The sequence below is a fragment of the Fukomys damarensis genome, unplaced genomic scaffold (genome assembly GCF_012274545.1).
Source record: "Fukomys damarensis isolate Sample0158 unplaced genomic scaffold, DMR_v1.0_HiC HiC_scaffold_29, whole genome shotgun sequence".
Lineage (NCBI taxonomy): Eukaryota > Metazoa > Chordata > Mammalia > Rodentia > Bathyergidae > Fukomys > Fukomys damarensis.
The window spans coordinates 24,830,920-24,849,787 of record NW_022900941.1 but is presented as its reverse complement, the minus strand read 5'-3'; the positions used below and the strand labels follow the sequence as shown (position 1 = coordinate 24,849,787).

The following is an 18,868-nucleotide window of genomic DNA, read 5'->3' as shown; positions in this document are numbered from 1 at the left end:
GCTTACCTGGACTACCTCCCAATCTTTACATGATGGCTCCTGTCCATCAGCTCTTAGATATAAAAAAAAAAAAAAAAAAAAAAAAAAAAAAAAAAAGAGCTATGACGTAGCACTCCTGGTTCTCTCTACCCCACTTCCTTTAACTAACTGAAATTAACATATATATTTTTGCATACCGTTTACATTTCCCTCACTAGAATTAAGCTCCCTGAGCTAGGGCCTTGTTTGCCTTTCCTTCCACTGTTTTTCCCAATGCATGGAACACTGCCTGGTATATACTTGTTGTTCAATGAATATTTGCTGAATTCATGAATGAAGAAAAAAATATCAAAATTCAATGAGCTTTTGTGCTTTGGAAGGAATGCTTGGATGTCTTAAAATTCCCAATTTTACAGCAATTAAGATTTGTATTTTTTAGAGTTAAGCAGTCTTCTTTTGTTTGGGATTTGGAATATGAAACATGGCTTAATAGATTCATGTACAGACTGAATGCAGGATTTCACGGTATCGTTCAACAGACACTTAGGGCATATTTTTATATGTCAATGATCTAGCCACTTTTTAGCCTAGCACTGGGACTCCAGATAAGGAAATACTGACTCTTCTTTTAAGAATTCCTTATTTTACCTGTTGTTTTGGTGCATATGTGTAATTCTAGCCACTGGGAAGCTGAGACAAGGATATTAAGAGTTCAATCCCAGCCTAGGCAATTGAAAGGATTTAGTGAAAAACAAAAAGGGGGTGGGGTGGGATGTATTTCAGTGCAAAAGGCTCTGGTTTCAAACCCCAGTATGCAAAAAGAAAAAGAAAAATTAAAGAAGAACAGAGGAACATGCTGAATAGTGCCAGTCTGGAAAGTCATGTTTGAGTCCAAATCATCCCAGACTCATAAAGAAATGTCCATGTTGGCCTACATTTGTACACAATTGTGTATAGATTTTATATGCTGTAAAGCTAGAGGAACCAACCCTATAGGTAAAATAAAACGTAATGTAAGCTTGCATAGTTTTCTCCTCATCTGGCTGTGGCAATTGATAAAAACTTTCATCAGCATCACAAGCCCAATACCATGGCCAGGCACTTAGCTCCAGTTGATTCCAATCCACATTTTCTTCCCTCAAGCTCAGCCATCTCATAGTGCTTGTTCCTGTGCCCTCACCTTCTCTCTTTCTCTCTTGGCAACCTCACTCCTTTACCTCTGCCCCAATGCAATGCAGCATTTCATTATGCTTTTAATCCATGAATCCCACTTTCTGTCCTGACTCCTATTCTGTTCTTTGTTTGCTTATGATTTTTTTTTTTAAACTTCTGTGTAGTATTGCAAACTTTCAGGCCCTGCCTGGCTTCATTCCCTTTTATATTCAAGCCTAAGTCACTGATGTAACAGTCACATCAACCACTCACTCTGTCCTCCCTTCCTCCGGTGATGGATCTCTCATTACTTCTCCTTCCAATAGCCTTCCTCATATCTTCTGCTTCTGGTAAAATAACTTTTGACTTCTCAGGGAAGTATTACAAATACTAGTTATCTTCTTTACTGGCCTTCCACTCTACTTAGCACATTTTGGCATTCCTAGTCACTTTGTATTGAAAGCTATCGCCCAAAGTCTATTCCTTCCAAGTCTGGCCCATCCAAATGTTTGTACCTACAGTACAAGGATCAAAGCACTAGCTAGATATTCTTGAGTCTTCCCACTTTCATAGTTGTGTACTCCAAATGAATAAACAAACATAACCTTTAGTGAATACTTCCTATATGCCTCGCCCTCTGAAAGCTTTATACTCAATTTCTGTCTATTCCTTACAACACTTCTGTGGAGTTATTACTATCGCCTTCAACTTACAAGTGAAGACACTGAAACAAGAAATGGCCACACATTTAGTACATAGTTAAACTGAGATATGAATTTATGTTATGTGACTCCAAGTCCAAAGTTCTTGATCACAACACAATGAACAACTTCTTCATATTCATCTTTTCTTTCCACTAATTCACAAACAGAGCTAACTCCTTTTTAGGTCCATGAACAAGATTTCATATTTTCTGTTTCTTCCCTGTAAATGTCACCATTTCCTACTGTCTCTTCTTGTTCCAGAACTCTAGACCTAGTTCTAGGCACACAGGAGTGACCTCTATAAGAACTGAAATCACGTTCTTTCCAAACTTACCCACTTTTCCCTATTGCTAATCTTTTAAAGTCATCTCTTCACCCAGTTCATCTGTAAATTTCTTAGTGCTTCCCACCCATTCCCTCACCACTGAAAACCAAAGTACAAAGCCCCATTTCCACGACTAGCTCTACCTTCTCCATTCTGTGACCGACCCTTATCTGAGCCCTTAGTTTCTTTCACCTGAGTTTTTCTAGCTCTGGCTTCTCTGTGCTTTCAATTTATCCTTTTTTACTTTATTTCCACTAAAATAAAAAACCTCACATTATTTCTTCTGGAAAAGCTATTATCTATAGGATTATATCCAAATTCCCAGAAAAGTATCCAAGTTTGACTTCATAACTCGGTGCCTATTCTTCTCTGGTCCATTCATCCTGCCATTCTATTATGCCACATCCGTGACAGTAAACAAAATGAAGCATGTGTTCCTAACACTTGTGAATCATTAAAGAGTGTATAAGCTGGATGGATAATTATGAGAAAAATACCCAGATTAATTCCAGTGAATTAATAAATAAAAACAAATAATTCATTACAGAATGATAGCTTAGAAAAAGAGAAATTTATAGAAATGCATGACACACTATCCATTTATCTTGACTTTAAGAACTGATCTAATGGCATAATTGAAGCAAATAATAAAGGTCCTAGGTGAATTTAGAAGTGTGACCTAAAAACTAAAGATATTAGCATAAAGTTGAAGCAAGTAAATTTATTAGCTTCAAAAAGAGAAAACTTATATAAATATGGTAGAAGACTGCATAAAACTGATCCTAAGCAGTACTTCATTTTCACAGAGCAACAATAGAAGACATAGGCTGAAGAAATAACTTTAGGGACTAGAGATCATTTGAAGACAAAAGTTTTTCAGTATTTTACTGTTAAACATGGAAACAAGTAATTCAGAAAAGTTGTAGAATTTATTTGGAAGACAATCAAGATTTTGTTCAAGAAGCCGGAAGTTAAAGAACTCTTTAATAGAAAACATATTTTTGATTCTATAGCTGTAAAACACAAGGCAAAAAGTCTGCTAATGATCTGCACGATGCCAGTAGATCATATTTTACATCATTATAAAACGAAACTTTTAAAAATTTGACTAAATATGGATTTAAATTGAAGAACGTATGTATCATATCTTTTCTGGGATAAACTTAAAATAGAAATGACTGAATTTTTAAGCATTTAAAGAGAATTATTTAAGAGTTATTGCTTTTCGAAAATAAAACATAGAACCTTCTTTGTTGCAGCAATGTGAAGTCATTAAAAACTGTTTGGAGGTCTTAACTACTTCTGTTATTATTATTCCCTTAGTTCATCATTTCCCAATAATAGTTGTCAGATGATTTTCTATATATTATTCCCCTAGCTTAGATTAAACTTTTGAGTTTAGTTTCCTATTTTTATGGTATATTGAGTGTCCATAGTCTTTTAAAGTATTTTAAGAAAATATCAAACACTAGGTGCTATTTTGTTTGATAGTACTTTTCATGATGAAGATTGAGTATATGTGTAAGCAACAAATCATTGGATCACTTTTTCTCATTTCCTTATTACTAGATGTGTTTTTAAAGAAGATAAAGCTCAGATTTTATGAAGTAGGTATTAAATACCATTTTTTTATTTAGGATTAATTGCTATTCTGGAATATAAACTCAGATTGTCCTTATCATTTTGAAACATGAAACACAAAATCTGTTTAGAGGAATTAAGTTTTATCACATAACTCGTTTTGATTCTGGAAAATCGTTCACGGAGGAGGACAAAACTCACTTATAAATTCTCATTTAGGCAAAGTGATTTAGGAAAGAGTGCTGAATGGATACCTGATCTTATTAATGTCTAAAGTATGGCTCCTGTCAAACTAGAAGTGGATACTTTGATTATAAGATGTGGGTTTTATGTATATGAATATAAATGATGTTAATAATAACTGAAATTGTTTCTACACTGAAATTTCTCACTATGTTACACAACTGAATCAAGCCAGATTTTCAGAAAAGTAAACATTTGTTAGTGATTTGAAGCACAAGAATGCCGCGTGCTTTTTTGTTGTTTATTTGTTTCTTTAAACAGCAAGTATTCTTTCCTTTTTAAGAAATAGACATGTATCGCCTATATTTCTGAATCAAGATCTTGCTAGAATAAATAAGACAGCTTGTACTTATCCTACTTCTGTCGTATGCTAATACTGTTTTCCATTACATGAAAACCTAATGTGGCTCTGCAAGGTGAACAGCTTGGGCGTGTTCTGCTCATCTCAGGGGTCTCCTGGGAGTCTCCTTACACTATTGTGCACTTCCCCAGCTGTCGCCATTAGTGATCAGCCCTGCTTCAGTCATTTGATCCCTCCTTTTGTGGATGACCAATAACCTTGAAATGCCAGACCTTCCCTCCAGGTCAGAGTTTGGCTCCTTCTACCACTTTTCGATTTTGCTGAAATTCTATCTTGTGGGGTGTTGGATCTGAATTTCTGGCTAGCTACCCAAGAAAGCAGCCAGGGTCTACATGAGGTGAGCAAGGGAAGATTCAGAGTGATGAGCTTAAACCAAAAGGAAACGAGAAACGGGAAGGACCATGGCAGATAAATTATTTCATTCCCTCCCTCACACAGACTGCTTCAAACTCTCTTCAGACAGTCTATCTGTATCTCCTTTCCACGCTGACTAGAACATCTGCCCAATGACCCTGTTTCCCCGAATCTCTCTGTGGATCTGTGGCCAACGTGGTTATGTATCCCTTGCACCACTTTCGCACATTTTCTGCCTCATTTCTTTTTTACTTCCTTGTCTGTGTCCCAAATTTTTGATCTGTAAACAAAACATGACATGTAAATAAGACTTTGTTTTCCAGAGAATTGTAGATGAGAGAATTAATATTTCTTTCCTGTGGCAGGAAGGAATAGTTCTCTAAAATGTATGCTGTCATCCATCTTTGAGTGTCTACAAGTGTCAGTGAGAAACAATTTGCCAACAGTAGCTCCAAGGATATTTTTTTCCCAATATGCTTTGCATCAAAATGTGCTCTAAACACTGGAACATGAGCAAAAGGTGAAAGCCCTTAAAGAGTGTGCAGAACTTTCTCATCCTTCATCTGCCACTACTGTTAACTTCTGTACTCATTGCTTCATTTAGTAGAAGCAACAACAACAATAATAAGTATAATTAAGATATAGTGTGTTTTTGATGTGCCAAGTACATCAAATCAATTTTGTAAGTGACAGCTGTATAAAGTAGGTTCTTATACTAGCCCCATATTGCACTTGAGGTAACCAAGGAAAACAGCAATAAATAAAATATGAGTCTGATATTTCTATCCTAGATGAACTAACCTGAAAATTCCTGTATCTACCTAATTTGTTATACTGTTTCCAAGTGCTTTTTACTTCAGTAGTGGATTTTTAAGAAAGACTAAATATGTATTTTCTGTAAATTTAAAAATGCACTGTAGAGGAAAAAGTCCATTTTTATCTTAGAGAAATGCAAGCTATAAAACAGATCCATTACATTGACCAAAATGATAAACCACAGAGAGTCGAGCTTCATAATTAAAGTAGTTTTCTGAGAGAGCCTAAGGTGAGGTTTATTGAGAGAACGTAAGCTATTATCCATTTATTAGGCAGCCTATCAATTTCATAGATTTTTGTGGTTATTAAAAATTATGTAAGATACAAAATTTATTGTGGTTAATGGCCAAATCTAGAGAAAATTATAACCAGAGAACATGGCTTCATTTACAGTAATATCGATTACTGAATTCCATTCTTTTCCTTACAAAGTTTATGTTAATAGTGCTCTGGACTTCAATTTCTCCTTTTTTCTTCTTTTATTTCCATTTCTACCTTTCACCCTCCATATTTTGAATTATAACTTTTTTCTGATTATCAAATGTGTGCATGATGAGGCCATATGATGACACAATCTATGTCTCTAATAACATACTGCGCGGTATACCCACGCCGACTTTGCAAGAGCACTGTAATCGTGAGAATTAAAATAGTAAGCAGACTTGAAAAGACTTCATTAAACTAAGGCTGATGTATTATTGTTATTCCTCCATTTTTTCATGCTCTTCTTGAACAAGTGTTTGTGGTGGTGAACCTAACTACGTCATGTGTGCCACAGTGGGCACACAGAGCCTCTCTGGTGGCACAAGACCCAAGTCACCCCAGGATTGCTACAGCAACCAAGCATTAAGGTTTAATTGCAGTGCTGATACTGCAGACGATGGTGGGTTTTGGCTTGCAGTTTGGGCACTTCATCTCTCAAGGATTCCCCATCACTAGTATAAGGGTTCAATCCTTATTCCCCAAAGGTTAAATTATTATATATTCATTTTGTACAAAGTGCTCAATAACTCAAGAATAGTTTTCTGATGGAAACCATCCTCATCTTTTTGCTAAATAACATTCTGCTCTCACAAATGAGTTCATTTTGTTGCTAAAATTATACTACAGTGAATGGACATTAGATGTAATACTTTATTTAATTAATACTTGCATTCACATTGTGACTGAAAGAGTAAGCAGATTATTTTAATGAGAATTTTAATATTATTCCTCTTTTGTTTTCAAAGTTATGACTAAATGAGGAGTTTGGAAAGGCAGAAAAGTTTTCTGTTCAGGGATTGAACTTGGGACCTTGTGCTTATAAGGTGGCAGCATCACTGAACTAAATCCCCGGCCTGAAAAGTTTTCGTTTTAAAAAAGTTGAACTCATAGAAACAGAATGAATGGTGATTCTTAGAAGCTGGGGTCAAGGAGCAGGTTTTTAGGAGATGTTGGAAAAAGAGTACAACATTTCAGTTAGACAAGACAAAAATGTTTTTGTGACCTATCGTATATCATACAACTAAAATTAATGTATTTCAGTATATTGCTAAAAGTAGATTGTAAAGATTCTGCCACAGGTGAGAGATATGTTAATTAGTTCAATCTAATCATTCCACAATATATACATGTATCAAACATTGTGCTGTATCTCATAAATAAGTATTTTAAAATTAAAATTTTCCAGGTGTTGGCCTCTGGTTAAAAGTATTATTATAATGTAAAATTTAAAAACCATAAAAATAGCCAAAATAAGACCCCAGTATACAATCAACATTTAGGTTCTTTATTGACAGTACTCATTTCCAAAAGAGACACATTAGGGGAGAAATATTCCCTAAAATATATATTCTGCTTTCAAATGATATTAGAAGTGACTAAGTTTTCTGGACAGTATGTGATGAAAATAATAAAAATAGTGGATCTGATCATATAACTGATGAGATTCCCTTGGTCTGATTGTTGGTGGATATCGAGACAAGAGAAATTGTTTAATACAGAAAGATTTTACTCAGTGCTTCTTTTTTCTTTTTAGTAGAAGAGATCCTCGGGAGCCCATGAATACCCTTTCACATTTGCAACTGATACACTTTGATGTTCTCATATACTTGTATTCTTGGAATGATATATTTTTACTTCTCTTTAGATGATTTTCCTGCTTGTTCTCTCTGCTTCAGAACTTCTTAGAAATAACCATACTGCTAAAGGTAAAAGATGTGTGAGAATACAGTTTTTGGTGAAAATATATCCTGTGACTCACTGAAAACATCGACAAGCTTAGCCACTTTGTAATCTTTTTTCTGTCAATAAGAGCCCAGACCTTATTGTTATCTACTTGCACGGATTTTTAGAATATGTATCTGAAAGCTCTGAGTCTGCCTTAATTAGGAGGTGTTTAATATCAAGGCAAAACAGTCCCATATTGCCTACAGAACGAAATAGTTTCTTTTCACAGTGCTATTGAGGTTTTTTATGAGTCAGCGCCATGCTAACTTTTTTTCCACATTAAACTGCTTGTTCATCCACAAGGCTGCCCCTCAAATGGCCATGAGGTACCTCTCACCGAGGCATTGCTCTACGCCATCTTCTAGATGAAACACAAAATAGTCTGGATTGGGGCATATCTATTCTAGGCCTTAGGGACTGGAGATTAAAATGTTTTTAAGAGCAGGAATAGCACACACACACACAGTGCACAGTGAAGGTAAAAGATATGGAGGAAAATAAAAGATAGATAATAGGAAAAAGAGAGAGTTTTTGTTTTTATTTTTCAAAAGGGAAAGGGACCAGGAGAGGGAGGAGGGAAAAAGCAGAGGGAAAAGCGGATAAAAAAAAAAAGAGAATTAAGATGTGTTATGTATACATATCGACTCATCAAGAGGCATGTAATTATAATGTACTGCAAGAATGTGCTAGTACAAAATCCATATATATCTGTGTATTAAATAAATTGAGGAATTCATTTTCCATATTTTATTATTTCTTACACTCTTATTTCTATGTAAAATGTATTTTCCATCATTAATCCACCAAAATCCCCTTCATCTTTTAAAAGTATGCACAGACATTGTGTCCTCCATCTATAAAGTTAGGTTTTCTAGCTGGAAGAAAGTACTTTCATCTCCGAATTGCCATAGGTTTAACCAAGGCCTCTGTTTATTTTAGGGTAAACACCAGTGTCCAGTTTTTCATTATAATTACTACTCAATTCAAGGATATGCTCTCTGTTTGGTTCTAGACCCTCTGGGGAAGAGTCTGAGTAACTGTTTTTTATATCTTTTATAGTGGCTCACAGTAGGGATAGCTCAATAATATATGCAGAATGGACAAATGGCTGAAATATGTCAGCAGAACATTACTTACAACACCAGCTTTTGTGAGAAGCAACCATCTATTCCCAAGTCTATTATTCTACACCATATTTTCTTATACCTCTGTCACTTTAGTCATAGTTTGTTATGATAAACTCATTTATGCTTCTGTCTTTTCTACCATATTAGAAGCACCTTGAGAGCAGAGATCATATATTATTTGTCTAGGTGTGTCTTGGGCTATGTGACACCTGGTAGGAGTGGTCTGTTATTCATTGAATAAACAAGTGAATGTATGCACTCAATTAAAGAAATTTATCTCCATGCAGCAATCCATCAACGGGTTTTGTTTAACCAGGAATGCAAATTTCCAATGTCCCATGCATAGAGTCAGGTGTCTACCCCACAAAGCAAGCAGACATCTTACATCATAAATCACGGCAGGTGCCTGTGAGGCAGAGGCAATTGAAATGCCAGTCACTCAGGATATGTCCTTGATACTAGCATAAGTAGGGTGCAGCTGAAAGATGTAAGCGGTGGGGTCTAGGCCTCACAAGACAAATGAACTGACAAGTGATTCTCTAGGCTTTTCTAGCACCAGAGGAAGCAACAGTGTAGGTGCTTTTGAGGTACAAATTTTACTCCTTCACCGAATGAGATGCAGCAAAAGTCCAGGAAGAATGAACTTTGTCTCGTGTTTTAGCGTCAGGTAAGCCTGTTACATTGGTGACTCATTATATTGGGTCAGACTGCTGTTCAGTATATATTTGTTAAAAGGAAAGCCACAATAGGTTATTCTAGGATGAAGATGCTTTGAAAATACCAACATAATTTTTTAAAGACTTGCTCCTGACAGCAAATCTCAGTCCATGGTATTCTCCTTAAGACTTTGTTTTTAATCCTATCTTCTAACTGAACCAAAAATTCTTTTCTCTTTTTAGCACACAGATTCTAGCCCATTGTCATTGTTCCTGCTTTCTCATTTCTCTGGATTATTTGCACAGAAATCCCCACATAGTGAAAGTATAATCATCCTTTAAGGTTCTATTCAAATCTTTCACAGATGTGAGCATTCCTTCCTTTAAATCTTAAAAAACAAAAACTCTATTATGTTTCTTGTTTTATTTCATCCTATTTTTTGGCACAGATTTATAAGGCAAAGACTATATCTTGATTATATCTCCATCCCTTACATGTAGCCCTAACGAGCAAGCTGTTCACTGTAGGATTTCAATACATATTCTTATGAAGTTTTTTCCCACTAAGGCTTATATAAATAGCACAAACTTGATTAACCAAATGCATACTTAAGGTAGACTGTAATGAGAAACTATGTTGTTTGGATGAACTTTCCCACTGAAAACAATAAAAAATGCAGGATAAAAGATTCTTTTAAAAAATTACCTTAAAAGAATTGAAAGTCCTAAAAGACAGCGGGGACTGCCAGGATAAATATTTTTGTGAAGCAGAAATCTGAAACTAGAAAGGGATGCTAACTATCAAAACAATGTAACTGTACTTTTCGAATGTCATCTGTTTACACTCCACATTTGAGTTTTGGTCTATTAGCCTTACAAGGTCTTGTATTATGATAAGTGAGAGCCAATGCAAATCATTTTTTTTCCTTTCCTCCATTCCAAGAGAATATAGAAAAGTCAGTGTTGGTAGATAAGCAACCGAAAATATGAAAGCACAGAGGTGTGAGGAATACTATCCTCAAGAAGTTGCAGCAAAGTTATAATCCATCAATTATGTAGCTATAATCTGAGAATTTTGTACCATAAACAGAGGTACCATAAGCTGAGTCACTGGAAGTGTTGTAGTCTCCTTGAGAAAAATATAAAAGACTCTAGAGTAAGACACACTTATCCCTGGCTTCAGAAAATCTCCCATGATAACATTTCAATAGCAATGATTAGCACACAGTCAAAGATGACCAGAAACAAGGAAATAAAGCATCAAGAACAAGAGGCAGCAGAAACAGTTTGAGACAGACTTTTTAAAAAAAAGTTAGAATCACAAAATATAGATTATAAAACAACTAAGTATAAAACAAGAGAAAAAATCTCAGAAAATACCTACACAAAATAATTACAAAAGTAACAATGCTTAAAGATAATCAAATTTCTAGAAATAAAAATTCAAATAATTAAAATTAAAAATTTTGTAACATAAGGAGATTTAATTAAAAATCAGAATAGAAATAAAGAGTAATTACTTGCAATGCAGCTCAGAAAGACAAAAATATAGAACAAATAAGACTATAGAGCATTTGCAGATATAGTCAGAAAATTTAGCATAGGTTTAGCTGGAAGTTTAGAAGGAAACAAGAGAATATATAACATGGGATACATTTGAAATGATAGCAGTTGAAAAATTTCTGCAACATATTCATCACAGTGAAAAACCATTTCAAGATGTGAACAATCCAGGAAAGAAAAATAATAATTCTATCCATATGTATCATGACAAAAATATGGAAAAACATAGGTAATGAGAAAAATATTAAGAGCAACTATGGAATAGCAGCTATACTAACAGGTGAGTTTTTGATTGTGATAATAGAAGTCAGAAAGCAATACAGTGATATCTTTGATGTATTGAAAGAAAATGTCAACTCAAAGTTCTGTCTCTAAAGAGAATATGTATTTCAAGAGTGAAGACTAATAGAGTATTTCAATAAGCAGACAGTGAGATAGCATCTCACCATAAGGCCTTTAATACAGGAACTTTTCAAAATTCACTGCAAGCCAAAGGAAAAGTGACCCTAGAAAGCAAGCCTAACATTTAGGAAGGCATTAACAGCAAAGAACACTGCCAGTATTTGGTAAATGTAGACCAACATCAATTCTATAAGGAAAAATGACTAATGTCTCATGGAGTGGAGAAAAAGAATTACAATGAGAGAAAGCAGTTTTGTATATTACACATGAATGGTTTAAAAATGTTCTAAGATAATATCTCAGGATAGGGGTAAACAATCTGGCTAGCTTTAGTCCTTGATAGGTATCAATGTTGTAATCTTAGGCTATCTACTAATAAAACAGAAACCAAACATATCACTCACAAACTGATAGGGAATAAAATGGAATGATAAACATTTAAAGGGAAAGGCCAAACCATACTTAGTGAAGGTAGCAAAAACAACAGCAAAAGATATTCTGCTTCAGGTTAAAAAATTTATTATAAAACTAAATTACATTTTAAGGGATATAGATAGAGGTTGGAAAATCGCAATAAAAATGAATAAAATCATGACCCAAAGTCAAGTTAATGGCTAACTACAGAGCAGGGAAAAGGGAAAAGGCTGTGATGACAATTGAGACAAATGACAGAGTTGAGCTTCTAGAAGGTTGTAATTCCTTGACCTCATCAGTGCTTTTGTAGACGATTGATAACAACCGTTAAAAAGCACATTGATGGACCCTGGTGCGGTGACACATGCGGAGTTTGCAGAAAGATCTCTTAAAACCCAAGCAAGAGTCCAAGACCAGCTTGGGCAACACAAGAAATATGCTGACTCCAAAGAAGAAAGAAAGAAGCCTTCTGTATTTACCAAAAATTGGTTCTGCATTATTTTACAATAACTACTTTAAAATGTATGCATCAGAATATATAGACTTTTTTAAATTATGAGAATGTGAACTGTATATTTTTCTTTGTGGTCCAGAAAATATCCATCTGGAAGCACATGGACCAAGCTTATTTTGGTCTGAATAAATTGAACAAACTAAGGACTATGTAGGTAGACTTATAAGGGGGATAGTTTCCTTTCTTTGTAAAGACTACCTTTTCTTCTGAGAATTTATTCTTTCTAGATTTTCAGATTGTGGTATTTTATAACTTCTTTTATAAGGTGATAAGGGTAGCGGGTAGTTTGTTTCTCTTTAATGTCTTCATTTTATTTTTTAAATGTTATTTATTTATTTATTCATTCATTTATTTATTGGTACCAGGGATTGAACTCAGGTCCTTGCGCTTGCAAGGCAGTCACCAGAACCACTGAGCTAAATCCCCAGCACATAATAGCTTTATTTTAAAACAAACAAACCAACAGAATAGCTTTGTCTTCCTTTTCCTTTAACAGGCCACAGAGGACCCAGACCCTGTGAATCGCTAGTCTTCACAAAACAGTGAGGTGCGTTACATGCCTATTTTCAGGGGAAGGGTTCTTTTAATAAAATGTGGCTTGGATATTGTTGTGGATTCCGTGCTTCCAGTCCCTTAGAATTCTCACGCTGAATCGTAAACCTCAAGGTCATGATATCAGGAGGTGAGGTTTTGGGGAGGTGATTAAATCATGGAAGTGGATCCCTCATTATGGGAACAGTGAAGAGACAACAGGGCTGGCTCTCTCTTTTTTGTCTACCATGTGAGGTTACAAGAAAATAGTCGGGTGCATACCAGAAAATTCAGTTTCACCAGACACCAGGTTTCTCAGTGCCTCAGACTTGCTAGCCAGAGCTGACAAAAGGAAATGTCTGTTTTTTAGGACCCCAGGGCTGTTACAACAGCCCTAAGTAAATAAGACCGATATGTACTCAAAGAACTGTAGTGAGAAAGAAAGGTAATCAAACAAAGAATGTGGGATCAGGCCTGATATTCTGCGACACACTGTATCAAATATCAAGGTGTTAAGAGTGAGAGCCAATGGAAACAGTTGGAGGCTCACAGAGAACGTGTTCCACACAGAAGGTTTCACCTAGAGACCCAAATGGATGCCTTGCTACAAACTGCAGTATCACTCAGTGCTGGACACAAGATTTTATGCCACCCATGGATACATATTTCTCTTTTTGAAACTCTGAGTGATAATGTTCCTTTAATTAATAAAATCTCATTATTATAAATGTCTGAATCATTTCAAAGTAATATAATGCAATAATGTTTTAATTATTCTACATTTTGCAATGTAGATTATAGATTTATGTATTTTAGTAACATGATAATCATTGATTGTTTTGCAGAAATTTGTTTTACTATTTTCATTCATCAGTCACTAATTCTGTTGACAGACAACACTACCTTCCTCTTAAAGGTGAGGAACTGAAGCTTAAAGAAACTGAATAACTTTGCCAGCTATGAAGTGACAAAATAGAACTACATCCCTGCTGTCCAACTTCCAAGTGGGCTCTCAGCTACTTTCTGGCTTTGTCTCACCAGTGCATTAACATTCAAAGATCATTCTGTACAGATTAAAATACTATTTGCTCTTTGAACCACGTTTTGCAATCACTCAAGCGGCTTCTACTGATCCCTCAGAGGAAAGGACAGGCTTTTTCCCAGAAGTACAATGAATGCTAGAACATATCTAAGGGGGTACATGGGACATTCAGAAATGTGAACATAAATCCTTTTTAAAATAAAACCACAGCATCTTTAATCAAGGCCTGACAATCATCATATCGTTTCTTTGAGGCTCGAATTGGTAAATGCAGGCTATCCCACTAGGCCTTTAATACTTGGTTAGAAATGAATCCAAGACATTGACTAGCACCACAATTCATGCACTACAAGCATGAATCTATAATTCTCCTTCCCATTACCACAAAACAGTTAGTTCCTGCCCTGAATTCACTTTGAAGACAATGAGTGCCTGGTAGAAACCATAAGAGCATTGAAAACCGGGCCAGAAGTAATAAATAGGGACTGCCAAAAAAATCTTAATGAATTTCTTTTACAAGTCAAATCTAGGGTCAATTTATAACAATTCTGAAGGTTGAAATCAAGGTGTAGTATTAGAGAGCTAAGTTGTAAGATTTGCCTACAGTCCAGAAGCAAGTTTCCTTTCACCTGTATATAATTAAACAGCTGAGAATTATATCTCCTGGTATGAAGAGATTAAAATAATAAAATAAAAGTAAACCAAATGCTTTAATAGGGAATCTAATATCTCCCATTATCCCAGCACATTCACATAAACTCTGCACCAATGGAATTCTTTTCACTCAGCAGGATGGAGATCATCTTCCCAGCAGCCAAACCCAGTGAGGCAAGTGGCTTTCCTCCCTTCCTGACTTCCCCTTAGAAAGCATTCAAAGGGAAAACAATGGCCCTGCAAGTGGATGGGAGTCGTTTTGTGCTTGGCCCTTAGGGGTATTTTCCTTTTCTTAAAAAGATTATCTCAACCTTACTGTAGCCAAAAAATGAAAACAAAACAAAACCCTAAAACAAATTTCTGAGGCAGTTTGAAAATACAAAAGACTAAAATATATTTTTAATTTATTCATAATTAGTTTACAAATTGGACCACACCAAGACTCCAAAATCAGCAAGCCACTTGGGGATAAACGCTATTGCAATTATCAGTAGCAAGCCAAATGCTACCTTTTGTTCTCACTAAAATCTTCTTTAAAAACATCTCTTAGCAAATGATTTTGTATTTTCTATTTGCAGAGGATTACATAGCACACATAACTAGAGGCTGGAGAGCAAAGAACTTCTCATCGTTTTATAACCTTGCAAATATAAATTCACTGTGGTTCGCCCCTGTCAGATGACCCCCTTTCCTGTCACCCATCAGGCCGATGGGATATGGCAGGTTGGTTCCTGCCTGGAGTCCTTCCTAATCAGGGTGCTGTCAGATGCATTGCTTGCTCACAGTCTCCTACAACATCTTGGGGAAGTTCGTATGTTCAGACAGAATGTTTTCAGCTTGAATTGGTCTAGTGACTAGCTCTGAGTTGCTCCTATTGACTATTACACTCACATCTCTGGAGACATATGTGAAGCCCTCCTCCAGGTGCAATGAAGAGATTCTACAAATTTCACTTTGCAATAACGACAGAATACAGAAATTGTATTAGTTCCATTAAATAGAGCCGTAGAAATATTCCACAAGGTTAGCTGATATAGTGAATGTCTCAGACTAAGATAAAAAAATCACTTTGTTAACTTAGAGTGTTTCTTCATTGGTTACACCCTACATTAAGGTGCCATTTATAAACAGTTTATTATTATTTATTAATGTGTGAAGCACTATAGCATGCTAGATAACAACTTAAATTCATGTATTAAAGATGTACGTACATGGTTTAATACAATTTATGTCTTATAATATTCTTTAAAACAGCTTCCCATAGTCACATCTGTTAGGCATTTATTACTAATGCATTTTATAACATGCTTTATAATACATTATTTGAGCAAGTAGCTGCATATAGTGATTATTTCATAAATAAGAATAAAACATTTATAAATGGCACCTTAATTTAAAGTGATACCTCTGCATTACTACATAGCTGCTCACCATTCATCTCATTTTGTGATTATTCTCCAAATGCACCACTTAATAAAACAGACACTAAGTTCTATTTTCCCTTCATCTGATTAAAAGTTTATTGAGTCGTTTCTTCCATCTGCTTTCAGATGTTCATAGCATGGAGGCTTTAGTGTGATTTCTGATGAAACTAAACTTTTAATTCAACAATAGTTTTTGAGAAAAAAAGTAACAATAGAAATGGAGATCTACCTACCATGTTGGGCAGAGCCTGTTGTTTGGATTCTTTGTAAAATTCAATTTTTTGGTTAGAAAGAACAATCCAGGAAGTAGTCCAGTTTTTCCTTAGGAAGAAGAAAAGAAAAAAGTGTCCTGTTAGAAGAAGTCATGTATAATAAATCCAGTGTTTGCCACATTTATAAATACAGTATGAGCAATATTTAAAATGAATGCAGACATTTTTAAATTAGTTATCCTTTTAAAACTAGTTAAACATCTTATCTTTATTAAAATCTAAAAATGACATACAATTTAGATAACAATAAGGACATTAAGATATTTTAAAAATATAATATTTAGATAAAAGTGTCTTAATTTTTTGATCCTTCTAAAATCTCTTCAACTATTGAATATGGGATTTTCAGGTGCCCATGCACCTCCTTTCCACAGAAAGAATGTAGGGAGCTGAAAGTAAAACAGTATATCTCAGAAATCAGAGCCTTTTTCCACTGCTCTTTGAATTGGTTTAGGAATTTCAGTCTGAAAAACACAACCAACGCACCTATCATTGCTTAATTCAAAAAATCTCCTTATGATGAATCTCACTAATAGTCAAAGAAAAGCAAATAAAAACAGTGACATGCTTTTTCCTTCTTTGCCTATCAAATTTCCAAGGATCACAAAGGATGATAATACCTAGGATTAATGAGAGTATAAGAAATGAAGTGCAGCATTATTTGTTAATTGTGCATGTATATTATGAAAAGGAAACCGCTTAAGAAATTTGCATATAATTGATTCATATAATGCATTAATGCATTATAATGCATTTGCTGCAAAAGAAAACTGACATGGGAAGATTTTAATGCAAACCTTAACACAATATGTCATTTTATAATTTCTTCCTGTGCTATTTACTTGCCATCTCCCACCTCTCCTTTCTGATTATTAATCCCATTCATCAGAAGTCCAAATACTGCTTCCTCAAGTGTGTGACTTCCTTGAATATCACTTATTATAAGTTTAAAAAATATTTAAAAACTACACCTTCCTCTCTTCCATTAAAAAATAAGCCCGAAAATGATAGAATCATTTCATCCTTAGAGAAATTTCCTTAGTGTCTTACCACAGTGTTTTGGGCGGCCAAGGACCTAAATATGTATTTACTAAATCAGTGATAGTATTTTGGACTGGAATAAAGAAGCCAGGATATGATAATAATAATGATAAGCCAGACAGTTAAATAATTTCCTTTTGTTTTTCTTATTGCTTACCAAGTTTCCTGCAGAGAGAATCTATTACTTCTATAGCCAGAATTTTGAATTGTAGTGTTATAAAGAACACTCTTTACATTAAGGGCACTGACACCCTTAGGTTTCCACCCATTATATCATACTGTTGCGGTTTGTTATTATTTAACATTTTTTTTCACAATAATTAAATTCAGTTTACAAAAGTGGTAAAAATAAAGGAAAAGTTTATAGAAAGACTTCAATCAGGTCAACAGAAAACCACACAGATATATGTCAAAAAAAAATTCACAAACTTTGTGTGATTTATTCTTACTTGCCTCTGAGAAGCTAGGGCCTTGAATGAAAAAAAAGCTTTAATTCCATAGGTCTAATATTTATTAAAAAGAATAGGTTCCTCTTAATGCTTGAAGCTTTCTTAGTGATATAGGATTATGTTAAAAAAGAAGACGGTAAACAAATCCATAAAAAAGACATTGTGAATTTTCCAACACACAAATACAAATGCTGTGTTCTTGAACTCCTTTGTCTTCAGATGAAGTATAAATTTTTCAAATGATGTAAAGTTGAAGAAAGAGAAAGCTATCTAAATGTTTCCTCCGACCCCAGTGCTCATTTTTCCTTGTAGCAACTAACAGAAGTTTTGAATGTTGAAACAGGCATAGCTGGCAAGACCTGGTGTCACAGGCCTGCAGTCCCAGAACTTCAGAGGCTGAGGAAAGAGGGCCACTCCAAGTCTGAGGCCAATCTGGCCACACAGTGAGTTCAAACCCAGCCTGAACTATATGCAAAACCCTCTCAAACAGCTTTCCTGCCAAAAAAAAAAAAAAAAAAAAAAAAAAAAAAAAAAGAAAAAGAAAAGGAATAACTAGCCTGTGCAGGTCATAACACTAAGCGCAATTAGAAGAACTGCTGGTCTGGACTGGATATCTTTATCCCTCTCCTCCTTTGGACCATATGTGGTCAGGGAGTATAGAACACGCTCACGTATAAAGATCCATATTTAACCTGCCTGCCATATTCTCATGATATTTTTCATCTTCTGGCAGGGAGATACTATACCTTCTTTGCTTCCTATCTATAGAAAATCCTGGATAAGTGGTTCTGATTTGAATCTGTTTCAGATGTTGATCCTTTATAGAACTTGCTGGCACAACTCTCCCCTTCCTTAAACTTGGAACTGGAACCGGTTAGAATTGAAGCTGCATGAAATTCAATTATCTCATTGTTCTGTCTTCGGGCTTTGAACTGCAGCGAACTGTGTCTCTGTTAGGTAAACCAGATGAGCCAGCTGAAGCGGGTAGGAACTATAGATCATGGAAGCTTAGTAATGTGACCTTTTCTCTCCTCTCCTCCCTCTCTTCCTCTCTCT

General features: G+C 35.1%; 1 protein-coding gene across 1 annotated transcript in view; it reads right to left on the bottom strand.

Moving 5' to 3' along the window:
- Arhgap15 (Rho GTPase activating protein 15) overlaps positions 1-18,868 on the bottom strand; it is a 594,167-nt gene that overhangs the window by 490,892 nt on the left and 84,407 nt on the right. The window contains exon 5 of the mRNA XM_010620947.3: positions 16,284-16,371. Coding sequence (XP_010619249.2) covers positions 16,284-16,371 — 88 coding nt within the window. The remainder of the gene's footprint in view (positions 1-16,283; positions 16,372-18,868) is intronic.